This window comes from Rattus norvegicus, chromosome 2 (genome assembly GCF_036323735.1).
Source record: "Rattus norvegicus strain BN/NHsdMcwi chromosome 2, GRCr8, whole genome shotgun sequence".
NCBI lineage: Eukaryota > Metazoa > Chordata > Mammalia > Rodentia > Muridae > Rattus > Rattus norvegicus.
In genome coordinates this window covers 53,368,801-53,385,428 of record NC_086020.1, presented here as the reverse complement: position 1 = coordinate 53,385,428, position 16,628 = coordinate 53,368,801, and the positions used below count along the sequence as shown (strand labels likewise).

Here is a 16,628-nt window from a genome sequence, read left to right as displayed (position 1 = left end):
ACAAATATTCTATCTTCAGATTTCATGTGTTAGGTGCATGTAAAACATAAATTTCACCTTTAGAATTGGATCTTGACTACAAAATATCTATCTATCTATGTATCTATCTATCTGCAAATGTTTTAAAACATGAAACACTTATTTCAGACCCACACATTTCTGATAAAGAATACCCAACTTATACTGCCAAAGTCCAAAGAAAGACTGTAACATCTTTTCAGAGAAAGTGTTAAAAGGAATGGTCGTGGATCAGCTAAAGAACTGTTAGCATCCACACACACCACAGCAAAGGCAATCACAATACAGACATTCTGAATTTGGCCAAGGCTGATCAGACTGTCTAGAGTTGATACTATTTTCTTTGCAGAAAGTGACTCACCAGGATTTCTCCCTTTAACTCACTTCCCACCCTTGATTCAAACAAGTACCCAGATAACCTAATCTAGCACACCCTGGACCTTAATAAACGTAAGAAGTTACTTGCTGATGGAGAGAAAACAGGGTATTTACAGCGTTCATCTTTCTTTAGGAGCACATGAGCAAAAACTATTAGAAAGTCTAAAACTTTCCTAGATAAATCAGTTTTCTAATCAAGGACCTGTATTTCTATACAGACACATCATTCACACTAAAGTCAGTAAAGCGTACACCACCGAAATATTAGTTATGAGGAGTCTTTCTATCTGCATTGGACAGTATATTTTGATTCTTTTTGTTTGTTTCTTGAGACAGGGTTCCTGTATGTAGTTGTGGCTGCCCTGGAATTCACTATGTAGACTAGGCTGGCTTTGAACTTGCAGAGATTCAAGTTCTTTTGGATCTGCCTCACTGAGTACTGAGACTAAGGGTATGCACCATGTCCAGCTATCTGATTCTTCTGAACTATTGAGCAGTGGTAGAAACTTAAGAGTAAAGAACACTTAAAGATTAGGTGAATTTGGAATTATAACAACCGCAGGACTTCTTTTTAGACTCAAATACCTCTTATCAGTAAGTTGTGCTATCACTTTTGAGATAAACTAAGGGTATTGGGCCAAACAGTGTCTAGGAGTTTAAAGAAATTGGCTTCCTACCACTACTGTTCAAAGCAAAGGGGAGGTTTGAATCATGCCCAGATCCTAATCTGAGCACTGTATGGAGCGCAAATGGAATCAGGGCATCCGCCAGTCTTTCACGCTTTCTCACATGAACTCACTCGCAACCATAAACCCTCCAAAGGGTGAACTTTAAAAGGTTGGTTTCTCTTTATTGCTCAGTTGGCAGACATTAAGGGAACATCAACAAGTACCAAGCATTAGGATGAACAGATTAAGAGCCTGGGGCTATTCCGCAGCCATGTTTCTCAACCTTTTTAATCTAAAAGCAGCACAGCTGTCTGCTATATGGCTCTCTCGGACCGGCCATCAAGTACTGAGGCTATGTTTTATTCTAAATGAAAGTATAGTCACCTCTGACCGCTCAGCTTACATAAATGTAAAAAAATGTAACCGACTCTGATACATAGTCCATTATCTCCTTCAGCCACAGATCCCCTGGCTAATGAAAAGTCCAGCCACGAATTAAATCATTCTAGAAGACCCAGAAAACCCACATTCCATCAACACCTTGGGATTTTTCCATTTCTTCTAAAAACAATGCATCTAAAAATCTGTTAAAAAAAAAAAAAACCTCAGAGATAAGTCCATCAGTTAAATGATATGAATAAGCAGGAGGACTGCTTATGAAGACAAACATTAAAAGCAAGGCCCAGGTGACTTCAGACATAATCTTTATATACTCCCTCTTCCCTAATGAGAGCATTACACTGAAGGGGAAACTTGCTCATTTAGAAAGCAAACAGCCTCTCCTCCTAATTCACGAAACAGGCTATTCTTGCTCTCCATCTCCATGCAAAAATAACTGAAACGTAAAAGTCTGATCAAAGAACATGAACTGTTTAGAAGTTTCAACCCGCTAAGAGTCACTTGCAGATATCCACCAGGGACTTGCAGTCTGTCTCCTGTCCAATGGAATCTGTACAATAAAAATTTCAACCACAGCACGGAAAGCGTGCCCTTGCTTCTAGTGATTCAACCCTAAATACAGAACACTCCCCTGGGGGTTCTGCCTCAACACCAGCAGGAGGGAGGGGTTGCAGTAGAGGTGGGTAGAGATCTCAGCCAGAGATGGCCTGAGGCCAAAGGCCACAGGGACAGGCTTGGCAAGAAGGACAACCTCCTGCCTTCTACTCTCCAATTCCCTCCTCCACAATGTTGCAAAGCAATTCTTTCTCTACCACTGGTCAAAGATAGTCACGTTTCCAAAGATTTCCATACACCTAGCTTTGAAACTTCCTTGATCTAACCCAAAGTCTGTGTGCCGGTAAAGCCATCACATCTTTATAACACTTAAGGCTGGTTGTTACTAACCAAACCATGAATTTATTAGCAGGGAGGGAGGGGAAAAAGGAGAGGGAGGGGAGGGAAAGGGGGAGGTGCCGAGCTCACTAATCTTAGATTTTAAAGCAAGCCACGTACCAAAGGTGTCCAGACCATCAATCCTTGGCTAGGCCTAAATCACAATTGTGATTTCTTGCACCTGAATTGGGGAAAAGTAACACTGCCCACTTCCTCTCATCAATGCTGTAAATGGAGGCAGGACACACCCCCTGCCGACCTACAACCCTCCCTCTGAACCTGAGCTTCCCCATCCCTTTGGGGTCTACGATTAATTAACCCGAGGAAAGCTCTGACAGCCCAGCTCCATTCTCATCCCCTGCTGACGCCCCCACTTCGGTGGTCACAGGCACCTCTAAGGCGACTCCGACTTCTGACTATGTCATCAGAACACCAGGCTCTCAACGCCCTTTGCCTTCTCTCTGAGTCCCGCCTGCCTACAGTGGAGCCCGGGTCCCCTCCTCCGCCTCTCAGCGGACCGGGGTCCCCAAGCCCTCTAGCTCCCGCACAAACCCGCTCCCTGAGCCCTATCCTCCAGGACCCGGTCCACGCCATAGCCCTGACCAGAGCGCAGTGCCTTCCGGCCTAGTCAAGGACACTGCCTCTTCCCAGCACACGCCGCCCGCGGTCTCGGCGGTCGGCTGGCTGGCCCCGCGCGGGACACTCACCCAAACGCGATCGGACCCTGGGAGTAGAACGGAGCAAAGGACGGAGGACAGTAGACTGTGCCTCCCGCCCTCAGCAGCTTTATAGCCACCGACCCACCCGACTCCGGCAATGCCGGGAGGGGACAGAGGGCAGGACAGCAGCTATCTCAGCCAATCACCGGACTCAGAGTCGCTCGGCAGTGCCCGCCCCTCGACCCACTCTCTGCCAATGGGAGGAAAATGAGGGGCGGTGACTCGCTAGGGTTTTCCCTCGCTGCTGGAAGGGCGGGGGAAGGGGTGGGAACAAAGTCGGAGGACCTGGGAAGTGGGGTGAGACGGTGACGTAGGGTGGCCCGAGAACAAGCCTGCCAATGACGGGACGGCGAGAGACGGCGAGAGCCAACGGGAGCGGAGTGAGAGGTTCTCCGACCAATTGAAGGTCAGTGAGAGGAGCTAGGGACCAATGGCGACTCCGCGTCCCACTACTGGGGAGAGATGGTCAAGTGTGGGAGGTGAGTTGGTCCCTGCTTGGGAGGCTGTCAGGTTGCTTAGCAACCTCAGCTAGGCTTCACCTGTAAAATATTTTAAATACTTGATTTGAATTCAATCTTGACTCTTTCTAGTTTCCAGAGCAGCAAAGTGTGTCTTCATCACAAGTTATAGCATAATACTTCACTCATAATTTCTAAATTTGTAAGTATTCTAAGTGTCCAATTCAAAACTTCGTTGGCTTTTATAGAAACTGCAATTGAGACAACAAGTAAACCTAAAATACATATTTTAGGGTTTAGGGGTCAATGAAAATGATGCAGGTCTTGTCTGAGAAGGGAAGTCTATACAAGTCAGTGTTTTGTTTTATTTGTTGTTTTTGAGTTTTGGTTTTTTTGTTTTGGGGAGTGTTTTTGTTTTTTGTTTTTTCTGGCTAGGCACTTGATCCAAACAGAGAAACTATACTACTTAGCTTTGGTGAGGTTGGATGAGGGAGGTTCAGAACTGTATTAGTAACTTTACTTATCTTAATTCCGATACCCATCCCAGAACTGTTGATAAGGGCTATTGATAATTCAGTGTTTTATACCACTACTGCTGTGTGGAGTTTATTGTACACTCCAGATGCTAACTTGCTAAGCAAAACAGGTCTTGCCCCAAAGGGAATAAGAGGTGTTATTGTTTTTGTTTTGTTTTATCTAAACTAAATATGAGTAACCATGGCTGGAAACCTGGGTATGTGTTTCCCTGAAAGACATGTTCCACTGCACAAGAAGCCACATGAACTGTTACAACTTTAGAGCAAAACCAGTGAAAGCATTTACAAAAAATCATCCCTTGATGAAGTATGTCGCTACAGTGTTCAGGAAAAATGTCTGCTGAGGCGTCATGTGCTATGTGATGACATTTTTCATTTGGGTTGGTGAAAAGTAGTTACCTACCTTGTTATTACATACAGAAGCTGTTACCTGATAGCCAAAAGAGAGGCAGGTCAGATATACAGAGGAGGGTGGTGAATGGCTATATGGGAACTAAGTTATCTTAAGGTCGTTCTGGCCCTGGGTCACCAACATTCCAAGTCCCCATAAACACAGCGTTCTAATCAGCCGGACTACAAGATCTTCAACAGTAGCTCTTTTCAAGAAACTCTGGTTCACGTGACCCAGTAACACAGTCTCAACCATAAAGTATCAAAATATGTTGGCCATGGCACCACTGTGAAGGAATGGCCTGAGTTACTGAGAGAGCAGAGGCCATTTAATTAACTGCTATTACTCCATCATATAGCCCCCCCCCCCCAATATCCATTTTATCCTAGAATAAAACAGCGTAACAGTTACTAGATGATAGAGAGAAAGGCATCACTTGGTTGTGGTAAACAGCTTTTTGGGTAGGCCCGGGGAGCTAAATTTCCTGGCTTATGGGAATGTTTTGAAAGTCAGGGAGGATAAATGTAAGGAAGAGGAGCTTTGCTCTTGAACAGGGAGTGCAAATATGTGTAAGTGTACAGTGAGAAATGACTCGCCAGGTTGTCGTGAGATGGACATCTCAGCGAAGCTGCAGTGCCCACCAGGCAGGCACACAGTGCCTTCTTGATCTCAGTAATTTTCAGTTTAGCAAAGCAGAGCAATGGACAACAAAACAGATTAGTAAGTAGACAGGCAGCGCCTTAATTGAATTAAGAAAACAGACTCTAAAATTTTATAAAATATTATACTTCCTTACACCAGACAAAGAAAATACCAACTCTATATACATATATTTATTGTGCAAAAGACTTTAAATTTTCTTTTTGCTTTTTGGGTTTTTAAGTTTTCTTGCAGAAGTATTTTAATAAAAGTTGGCCTTTTCCAAGAAACACCTACTGCATGTTCATCAGTAAATGAGAACGGGAACAAAATAGAAAATTTACCATATGGCTATGATTTAAAGAAAAAAAAAAGTGCAGAACCTGGAACAAACACATTAGCCGAGTCTGATGATATTCAACCAGATCTTTTTCGTGGACTCGATCAGGGACCCAGATAGACAGCAGAACAGAATGTGGCACAAACACATCCTCTGAGGTCAGAGGCCTTGCAAAGCACCCTCCTCAAAAGCATTCCGGGTCTGAGGCGTGATTTTAAGACAACACAGAACAACCTTACCAAGACATGGACACATGATCAATCAGAGTTCTGCAGCCCCCCCACATACTCGGAGTCTGAAAGCAAACCTAGACTTTTTATTACTTTTTTAAAACAATAGCCAGAACCAGAAGCAAAGATAAAGTGAAGGCAAAGGTTTGCTTGGTTGTGTTTTAGATGGCTGTTTTCTTGTGGGGGGATTTTTTTTGTCATTTTTTTTCTGTTCTTTCCTTTCTTTTTTTACAAATATAAATAAAACAAAAATTCTAACTCAAAAAAAATTTAGTAGTTCAACAGAAGTTCTTTGCTGTGTTCTAGACATTTATAGGCTATGTCACAATTCAAAGTCCAAGGGTAAAACTGGAAGTTTAGAACTGTTTGGTAATCATGTGTCAAAAGAACAAAGTTCTGGAAACACCTTTTATTCAGTTAACACTTGGAGTTTTCTGAGCCACAGTTTTTGACAAAGCATGAAGACCAGTACCCTGGTTATAACTTATTAACACATTTTATTATAATGTTCTAAAACTCAGTGGTAAACATTGTCGCTTAAACACTTTATATGCCATTCATCAGAGGAAGTATAATCTGTCATAGTGCCCTACTTTGGAAGGAAAGTGAAGCTTGTTAAGGATCCAGGAGATATAATAAGGTTCAGTATTATAAATTTACCCTGTGGGTTTACCCTTAGTTCTGTGGCGGAAACTGCCTCGAACCTATGTTGTTAATAAGGCAAGCATTAATTACGTGAGACATGTTGTAAAAGCCATCCCAGAGGCTAACCTGATCTAGAAAACTTGGTACACACACACACACACACACACACACACACACACACACACACACAGCAGGAGTGGGGTGTGATCTTTACATATCTCAGTCACTCAAAATTGGCTATATATTGTAATGAAACGATAGCATTTTGGTCACCTTGTGTTAAATAAATATATTGTTGATATTTTTTTTAGTGTGGTTACCACAAACTGTAAAAATATGCCTGTAGCTTATGTTTGTGACTCCCATGTGTTCTAAACACAGGAAAAAGAATGGGAAAATACAGTCTCTGTCCCCAAAGAGTATGGAATAAAGGGTAGAAGTTGGGAAAAAGAGAACAGGGCAGAGGGCTGGGTTTCATCTACAACACAAGGGCAAAAGGTAAATGATGGATTTTTCTGTAAGAAATCTGAGCTTTCTGGTTTCTACCTCAGGTATCGTGTAGGAAAGAGTAGAGTCGGAAGAACCTTCAGGTCCACCCATGAAAGGTGTTTCAGTCCTGTCCTCTTTAAGAATGCAGTCAGTTAAATGTTTAATTTCACATGAGGGCTGCTTCTTGAGCGCTGTATTGGTAAGATGGCGTCTAAGGAGCTTTCTGTTGATAGTTATCAGTAGAGGGGCTCAGCCTCAGTTATGGGTTTGTGTATTGGCTCTTTACCCTAATTCATGGAACACTAAAACTTAGAGTAATCTAGCCTCAGCGGCCCCACAACGTCACTCAACCACATTTTCTCTCAGTTGTTGTTGGGTTTTTTGTTTGTTTGCTTGTTTTTGTTTTTTTCAACAAACCCCCTCAATCTCACCAACTAGAATGTCAGCTCAGGGTTTCCTAAAGGGCTTCTAGAGTCAATCCTTGTATATTACCCAACCTGAGGGAGCTGTAGGCCTTCTTACTGCCCGATGGCCCAATAGTGCTTCAGGCTTATTGCTAAGCGCCAAAGTAGGCACAAGGTTCCTAGGGAGATACTCTTCCTTCCAGAGCAGGAGGGCGAATTCTTAATGGGAAGTGTGTGGAAAACTCAATGGCCTGGGCATGCCCACCATCAACTCAGACTTGTTTCTAACGCTACTTCTCTCTAGAATGTTATAACGTGTCCTTCCTCCTTCCCTACACTGTCCTTGAAAGCCTCGCTAACCATGGAAGAGTGCATGAAAGGTATTTTTCAAATAGTGTGATTATCAATGACCGTCTAGCTCAAACGCTGCACAGAGAAGAGTGCCCAGAGGACAATAGAAGTTCAAAGGGAGAGTATTTCACCCAGTTGGGTAGTTAAGGCTTTCCAGAACAGATGTTGCTTGTTACTTATCTCATTCATACATCTTAACGGAGGTCTGTTGTGTGTCCAGTTCAAGAGTTTTGTGCAGGGAAACAAGATAGGAGTTTCTGACTTTATTCAGGTTAGTGGCTGAAGACAGAACACCACACCAGAAACGGTAAAGAAGCTGAGCTGTCGTTCAGTGATACTCAGGAAAATAATTCACAGCGCTAAAACAAAAGATGACTCTAACGTGAGGACATACAGGAGATAGTTAGGAAAGATCTCTGAAGTGGTGACACTTACAGTGAGTCTTGAGGGATGAGAGTTGCCAGACTTTATAAAGCCCTAGGGACAGAGAAATGGCAGGAGAGGACTTAGAGGCTGAGGCCCTGAGGTAGGTGTGTGTGTGTGTGTGTGTGTGTGTGTGTGTGTGTGTGTCCGTGCGCACGTGCATGTGCACTCGGGCAAGTGAGTGTACAACAGCAAACTGAGGCCCATGTATAAACTGCGTTTTGAAAAACTAACAAGTTTCCCACACAGTTGCTAGGGTAGCAGACAGGAGAGAGAGGAAGAAAGGGTGGTTATTTCAGAGAAAGGGATTCATAAATGATAGAATGTAGGAACTGACATTTAAACCAAGGTAAAGTGGATCAAAGTTGCAATGAATAACAACCAATGCTCTATTGTATTGGGCTTGTTGTCGTATTGGTAGTGTTGATCAGATGCAGTGTTTCCCTGTATATTGCCAAGAAGAAAAGGAGTGAATTGAGTGTTGGGTCCTCCCCACACTGAGTCTTGACGGTGCTCTATGTTGTCAGCACTAAGTGTTTGCTGAATGCCTGCTATTTCCCGGGGATTATAACAAATGCCTTACATAACTTGGTTCTCCCATTTAACCCCAGCGACTCCCAAACCTATGTCCCTTCCACTCTTTTTTTTATTAAATTATAATTGTGGAGTGTAAGTGGGAATAGTAGCCAGTGAATAAGGCCTCAGAGCACATCATCCCTTATCCTGGAGAATCTTATTGTGTAGAATGATAATGTTTGTGTTGGACTTGGAAGACGTCATTTGCCATATGTCCATCTTTGAGGGACATACCTTATTAGCCTAGAAAGTGATTTATAAAATCAGAATGCCAGTTTACTGTTGAGAGTACAAAAAGAGACTCAACCACCAAAACCCACACAGCTCACTTTCTAGACTCACCTGCAAAGAAAGCCAAGTAATTGTCAAAACATTGGCAAGACATCAAATTGAAAGGGGAGTTAGAGCTCCTTTAAGCTTTTGGGTTGAGATAACAAAATATATTTGTTTTTCAATACAGTCAACTATACCAGTTATAATAGAGCTATACTAGGGCCATAAAGCTACCAAATTAACCAATACCACTTTAAGGCTAGCTTTACAGTGAATTGAGAGAACATGAAGTTCACTGCTAATTACCTTTCTTTTTTTTTTTTTAGAGGGTTTAAATATCAACCCCGCTAATTACCTTTCTTCTGAGGATCATATTTAACTGGCCACAGTCAGCATTTATAGCTATGACATCTTTCAAAGATAATCAGTTCATGACCAGTCATCAGTATATCTATTTCTCGATATCATTTCTCATTATTAGTCATGTTAAAGTCGAATCTTAATGCCTGGGTAACTGTTGCTTCTTCAGAGTGACTTCCTTCTGACTCTACTGTAGTAGGTGTCAACTTAGTCTTTACAATAATCAAGTTTTCAAGTCCTTCCGAGGCACCTCATTGTAGATTTTATGTTCATTATCTTTTTTCCTTGTTGCCATAACAAAATACCCGACAAAACAACTTAAGGAAGGAAGGGTTTGTGTTTTGATCACATCTAAGTGACAAGTCCATGATGGTGGAGAGGGGAAGGGTGAAGGGAGGGGGAGGTGGCTCATTCCACTCTGTGTGCAGTCCTGAGGCAGAGAATGGACAGACCACGAGACCAGCCTACGAAATCTGAAGCCTGTCGCCAGTGACCCTTTCCTCCAGTGAGACTCTGCCCACTAAAGTTAACAGAACATCTACAGCAGCACTCAGCTTAGGACTAAGAAAACCGCAGTATTATCCCTTACTTGGGATCTATGGAAGGAGGAATGCATTAGGACAGTAGCCAGCCCTCAGTGGCTTCACTTATGAAGTGTGATTTCAAGTGAGTTCTTCCTACGCTAGTCACAGAACACAAACATACATGAATGTTAAAGTCTGAGAAATAAGACGATTAAATACCTTAAAAGAACAAATGTAAGGCAAGATACTTTCTGTAGAGATCCAACTGAGCTGACTGTAGCTACCTTATTCATAAAAGGCACTTTATCCACCAGGTGAGTCTTGACACTCATTCCAAATCCTATAGGACAAATAAAGCCATTCATATACTTAACAAGCTTTTCAATATTGACGGGCCACTACTCCCCAGGACTATTTCTTAATAGAGATTTGATATTTTAATTGTTTTTGAAAAATCCCAAGGTACATTACAGGAAGCTGTGACCCACTTTGGCCTATCTTATCATGTAAACTGTGATGATTTGAATGAGAATGGCTTTTACAGGCTTTATTTGAATGCTTGATCCCCAGTTGGTGGGCTGTTTAGGAAGGATTAGGAGGTGTGGCCTTGTTTGAGATTTATCAATGGGTATTGGCTTCAAGGGTTCAAAAGCCCATGCCAAGCCAAAATCTTCTTTTCTCTCTCTCTCCTCCTCCACCTTCTCCCTCCCTCCTTTCCTCTCTCACTTCCTCCTCCTCTTTTCCCCTCTCTGCCTGCTGTCCGTGGACCAGATATAACCTCTCAGCTACTGCTCTAGCACCATGCCTAACTGCCTGCTGTCTTGTTCCCTGCTATGATGGGTATAAGCTCACCCTCTGAAACTGTAAGCAAGCCCCTAATTAAATGCTTCCTTGATAGGGCATCTCTTCCCAGCAATATGAAAGAAACTAAGTTATAAACCCTTCCTCCTGCCTTGGGTATAGGTGTCTGCCTGGCATGCTGCTGTCCACAGAGCATAGATAATTGGCTTTGGATCCCTTCTTACAGTCTCTCTACACCTTCCCCATTTAGCTGCCAATTCTGGTACACTGTGTTCTCCCAAAACACCTTCAGAAGACTTTTAGACTAGTAAAGGAATCCTTTTTATAATCAAGCAATCATTTACTTCCCTCTGCAATCTAAAAGAAAGGATGAAAGGCAAGAATCACTCCCAGGGAAGGGTATTTCCTCCCTCTATGCAAGAAGGTGGTGATACTTCTCTCTCTACCCAGCAGGTCAAGTCAAAGTTTGGAGTGTTAAGATAAAGGGAGGTTGACATTTTCTCCTGACTGACTGGATGCACAATCCTACCCCTAACCGAGGAGCTATTGGCAATCGTTAGCTGCTAAGGAGGAAGGTTTTTCTCTAAGAGCGTAGCCCTTGATAAATTGACCATGATCTAGGGAAAGACCATACATTTAAGGATATTTGTACAACATAAACTGGCCTACATAGTGCATGGGGATACAAAGTTAGGTGAAAAAAGAAGCTGGTGGATCTAGGAAGCATTAGGGGAGAGAACATGAATATGACCAAAACTCATTGTATAAATTCTCAACAAATAAAAAAAAGTGTTTTTTGTTGTTGCTGGTGGTGGTGGTGTTTTTTGTTTGCTGCTTTGTTTTTTGCCACTTCTAGGAAGGTCTCGTTGACAGCCCCAAAGTACACATAAACAGAAATTTGTTCCTGCTCTGGGTCTACAGTTTTCTGAAAGAAAAACTTGTTGGAAAAGAACAGAAAAGAAAAGAGAAGTATTCTGTAATACATTCAGCCAATGCCTGGGAAGAAGATACGGGATCTCTAGTAGACTACCACAACATTAAGCCAGAATGAATGAGAACCCTAGTGGTTCCCACAGGTACCATCTAAAGGTTAGGAGCAAGTGCTTCAGTTTGGCTTCACCACCCTGTGGTATTTGTAGCTGTTTTCAACAGTCCCTGATGGCAATATATGTAAAAGCCATGTGTACTGGCTGGTTTTGTGTCAACTGGACACAAGTTAGAGTCATCAAAGACTTCAATTGAGGAAACGCCTCCATAAAACCCAGCTGTAAGGCATTTTCTTAATTAACAATCAATGGGGGAGGGCCCAGACCATTGTGAGTAGCACCATTCCTGGGCTGGTTGGTGGTCCTGGGTTTTATAAGAAAGCAGGCTAAGCAAACCATGTGAAGCAAGCCAGTAAGCAGCACCCCTCTATGGCCTCTGCATCAATTTCTGCCTCCAGGTTCCTGCCCCGTATGAGTTCCTGTCCTGACTTCTTCAGTAATGAACAGTGATATAGAAGTTATAAGCTGAAAGGATTATAAACCCTTTCCTCCCCAACTTGCTTTTTGTTCATGGTGTTTCGTCACAGCAATAGAAATCCTAAGACGCCATCTCCTCAACGGTTGTACCCAAAGGCTGGAAGAAAGAGTCAAACATCCTTCTCTAAGTCTCTTTGGGAGAACAAAGTGACTTCTCATTGACTTTGAAGACATCACATTGGGCAAAAGTGCATCATGTGCCTTTCCTGAATATACCTCAAGGATCATGATTAGCAATGTTTTCCTAAAAACACTCAAATTTTTGTTCATGGAGAAGATATAAATGGCTGAATGATAATGGCTTTTATAGTGTAATGTGGGAGGTTCCCCAATAAGGGAGTTCCTCCTACCAGCCTGCTTCCTGTGTGGAGGTCTATGCCTGGAGGCTCCATGGAGGTTGAATGGGGTTTTATTACCGCCCCTGTGAAAGCCGATTGGCTGCTGGTTAACCGTTGTGTTCTAGGGACTGGACTCAGGTCTCAGGCTTGGCTGCAGCTGAGGTTCCCTTGCATGATGGGTGCATGAGTCACAAGTGTACCGGAGCAAGAGAGATCATCTTTTGACTAAGAAATGAAGGGTGGAAAGAGGAGGGGTCTTGGTACTTCTGTGACCTTCCAGGGTATTTCTCTATTGACATGAGAAATACCACTGGCACCCACCTCTCGAAAGTCACCACTTCACTGGGAACCAAGCCTCAACACAAGGCCCTTGGGGTGTGGGGGGCATTTAGATGTAACACACAAATGTACTATCTTCTGTTTCCAGAATGTTTCCCTCTGGTGGTTTTTTTTTTTTTTTTTCTTAAGGAGGGTCCATCTGAAAGAGCCAGATTTGGGGTCAATCTAAGGCCAGTGGGAAAGTTGCACCGAAAACCTCCAAGCACAAAGACCCCTCCCTTCCAGGGAGTAGTTAGTTCCTGGAGCAACTGCAAACCAAGCTGTCAAACAAAATCACCTGTAACTCCCAACCAACCTCTCCTTGACTGCCAACCGTTCCCCCCTGGAAAGTCCAGAATGGTCCACTGATTACGAGTCAGCTTGGAGGTCACTTTACCCCATCAATAATACCCTGCCTAGTTACCAATTGTTTGAATTCTGCCCCAATTGTTTGCAAGGTATATAGCTCCCTGTCATAGTCTGCTCCCTTGAAGTGGGAGGATCCTAACATGTCGGAATTAAACTCTTCTTGCTAGTGTATCGATCACTGTCTCTATGAGTCCCAGGCTGGCTGGGATGGTGACACCTGAGGCCTTTCCTTGTACTGGCTCCCAGCCTTCAGCAATTTCATATCCTTCTGCAACTGGCTAGTCCCAGACACTTTCTCTGGCAATCTAATGAATGTGTTATCAGCAAATTCCAGGGAATAGGCCACCACAGTGACGCCCACATCTTTCAGTGATTCCCAGCCCACCTCTCCTGCACTTTGAGCCTGGCTTAGACTGTGGTAGAGAACTCCTCTTCTGTCACTTACCTCACTCAGAGATAGGGGCTGCTTCTCAGATTTGCTATTTCTACATCCTCTAAAGTTCTCTTTACTTCTTGACCTATCCCCTCAATTAGTTAAGCTGCTTATTTGGTTCATTCTTTATATTGAACTTTTCTGTTTAAATGGCTGTGTGTTTTCTGCTTTGATTGGGTCTAGACAGAGAGAGGAAAATATGCTAAATAAACAAAACATTAAGATTTTAGAGTCTTTCTGGGGTTGGGGATTTGGCTCAGTGGTAGAGCGCTTGCCTAGCAAGCACAAGGCTCTGGGTTCGGTCCCCAGCTCCGAATAAAAGAATAGGAAAAAACAAAAAGACTTTAGAGTCTTTCTCTGAAAATATTCATGGGATGATTTTCATGGATCTATTAGCGTTTAAGGAACAGTCCTGTCAAGTTCCGAAACAACTCGTAGGACTAAATTATTGCCTATATTGCTGCTAAGAGTCAAGATAAAAACCACGGTCTTCCTGATGCCAAGCATCAGAGTGACAGACTAGTCCTTCAGATGCAGATAGCCCAGGTCAGGCATCGTTCAGATGGGGAGGGCTGATGCTGGCAGCTTGCCAAGTGGCAGGGAGCTCACAAGGAGGAGGAGGAGAGCTGGGTCACACCTACCTATTTGAGTTCTTCATCCGTTTAATTAGATGAGTCAGTCAGTCCTTCCCAGGGAAAGAAGCCTCTGGGTGTTTAGTAGGGAAGGGGTGGAATGGCCAGGCGCATACAATAATTCCTTCTCTATGGCTCCCTTCAACAGAAGTCATGCCACTTCCATATGACTTCTGTGACTTTCACAAAGACCAAATAGAACATAGGTGTAATTTTTGGTTTTCATCTTTAAAACTCACATTTAGTTAGTGTGGACATGTGTCTGTGTGTGTGTGAATGTGTACTTGTATAAAGGTCAGAATATAGCTCTTACTGTGTGGAAACTGGGGATCAAACTCAGATTGTCAGGCTCCTTGGCAAACACTTTTATCCTCTAGTGAGCATTCTTACCAGCTGAACCCTCTCCCCATCCCTAAGACAGGCTATCCTGTATATCCTCAACGTGTAATTGGCCTCAAATCCACAGTTCTCCTGCCGCAGCCTCCCACGTGCTGAGGTTACAAACATGCCAGCACTGCTGGCTTACAGTTGGGCTCTTAACGAGTTACTTAAAATGCCACATTCATAACCTCCCAGTGTCAGTGTATGGGATAAAATAATGTCAGGGGTTGTTTTGATTTAACAAGGAATTAAGCACAGAGACCATACTAAACATAACCATAGGGAGTTCTCACTGTAGCTGACTCTAACTCTGGCTGATTTAAACAGAAAGGGGATTTCTTGAAATAATGCTGAGTATCTCAGACAATTTGGACAAAGCTGGAGAGACGTGGAGAGTGATAGATAGCATGTCTGGTCAGCCAGCAGAGGGATGAGAGCCCTCTCCAGGACACCGAGGCGGTGGTTTGTGTCACCAGTTCTAGATCTTTCAGCTGCTGTGAGAAAACGTTCCCAGATTGCCTCACTTCTTTGCAACAGAAGCCACAGTTGCACTTTTGCTCAGCCTGTGGAGTGACATGAAAGAGAGGTGGTTTGCTGTTCTGATCTTCTGCTTGTGGGAAGAAAAGACTGGGGTGGGGGGGGAGGCTCAGTAGTTAAAGTGCAAGTGTGAGGACCCCAGTTCAGATCTTCCGGTTCCACAAACTCTGGAAGCAGGAGCCAGGGCCAGGTCTGTAAGTTCAGTACTTCCAGAGTGAGGTGAGAGGCAGAAGTAGGAGAATCCCCAGAAGTTTCAGGCCTGAGAGCCTGGCATATACAGAGGTGAGCAACGAGAGGCCCGCCTCGGACAAGGTGGGAGGCAAGGGCATGAATTTGTCCAGTGACCTCCACGTGTATGCATACAGTGTGATTGAAATTACATGTGTAGAGGCATGCACACACACAGGGGAGGGGCAGAGAGAGACACACAGAAATTTTTTTTTAAATAATAGATTAAAAAATCTCAGAAAATTCTTTAAATTATGGAATAGGGCTAATCACAAACTATATCTGGCTTACCTGCAATTAGCCCAGTGTTTCATGAATAAAATAGGTCATGGCTTCTGTTTTTAAATAATTAAGAAGTTAATAGGGGTTGGGGATTTAGCTCAGTGGTAGAGCGCTTGCAAGGCCCTGGGTTCAGTCCTCAGCTCCGGAAAAAAAAAAAAAAAGAAGTTAATAATGCAATGTTTGTTTCATTCCAGCTACATGAATCATAAGAATAAACCAAAAAAAATTAAATTAAGTCCCCACACTTAACTATTTCATACATTTTCACTACTTTTTAAAGTTAGAACTATTTACTGTACAGACGCAGTGATTTGGAATATCTCCTCAGCTGATACTTTGAAAAGACAGCAGCCAAACTTTCACTTCTCCTTTCCTCTCTTAAGTCTTCAGTTTTATTATTGATATATAATATCAATATATATATATATTGATAACTAGTTGAGCATGCCAATTCATAACTATTCTTTGTCTTAACATTTGCTGTTATACAGTGGCCATTTTGAGAGTAAACTTATGCTGGAATATAGGAAATTACTATTTTAAAGTAAGTTCCAAAGTGGTGTGCGGTGTGTTAGACTGGAGCCCTGCAAGCATGATATTCACTTCTCTTTTCCTTTAAGGGCAGCAATTTTAAATCCTGACAAAACAGCGTTGCTTATACAAGATATCTTCAGTAAGCACTTGTCAGCGTTTCTTATGTTCCTGAATATCTTGTAGGATAACCACCATTTCATCTTCACGTATAAAATTAAAATACAGAAAATATTAAAAAGGAAAAATTGAAAGATGTTTGTGACGGTCCCTGTTCTTAGTTCTGCATGTTGTTAGCCTGTAGCTTCTCAGGCAATCCTATCTGAAAGCAACATTCTGATTGCATCATAATGAGGATCATAAGCTTGACTGATGAGTATTAACTTCTGAGCCTGTGTAGTAAAAGCTGGCTACTAAGCCCACAGGCAAAGCACCAAATCCTCACCCATGATCACTTTCTCAGAAAAACAAAGTCTATTGGGCAAGGCTTCAAAGGGCAAG

General features: G+C 42.9%; 1 protein-coding gene and 1 long non-coding RNA gene across 8 annotated transcripts in view; one reads left to right on the top strand and one right to left on the bottom strand.

Moving 5' to 3' along the window:
* The window catches only part of Hmgcs1 (3-hydroxy-3-methylglutaryl-CoA synthase 1), a 20,351-nt gene extending 14,379 nt beyond the window's left edge, over positions 1 to 5,972 (bottom strand). The window contains exon 1 of one of the 3 annotated variants that reach the window (XM_039102122.2): positions 2,517 to 5,972. In XM_039102122.2, coding sequence (XP_038958050.1) covers positions 2,517 to 2,534 — 18 coding nt within the window. In that variant the 5' untranslated portion in view covers positions 2,535 to 5,972. The remainder of the gene's footprint in view (positions 1 to 2,516) is intronic. The other 2 variants (XM_006231959.3, NM_017268.2) reach the window with 2 other exon arrangements.
* The window catches only part of LOC102547360 (uncharacterized), a 52,570-nt gene continuing 41,448 nt past the window's right edge, over positions 5,507 to 16,628 (top strand). For all 5 annotated transcript variants that reach the window (XR_010064110.1, XR_001836592.3, XR_590919.4 and 2 more), the window contains exon 1: positions 5,507 to 16,628. This is a non-coding gene — a long non-coding RNA (uncharacterized LOC102547360).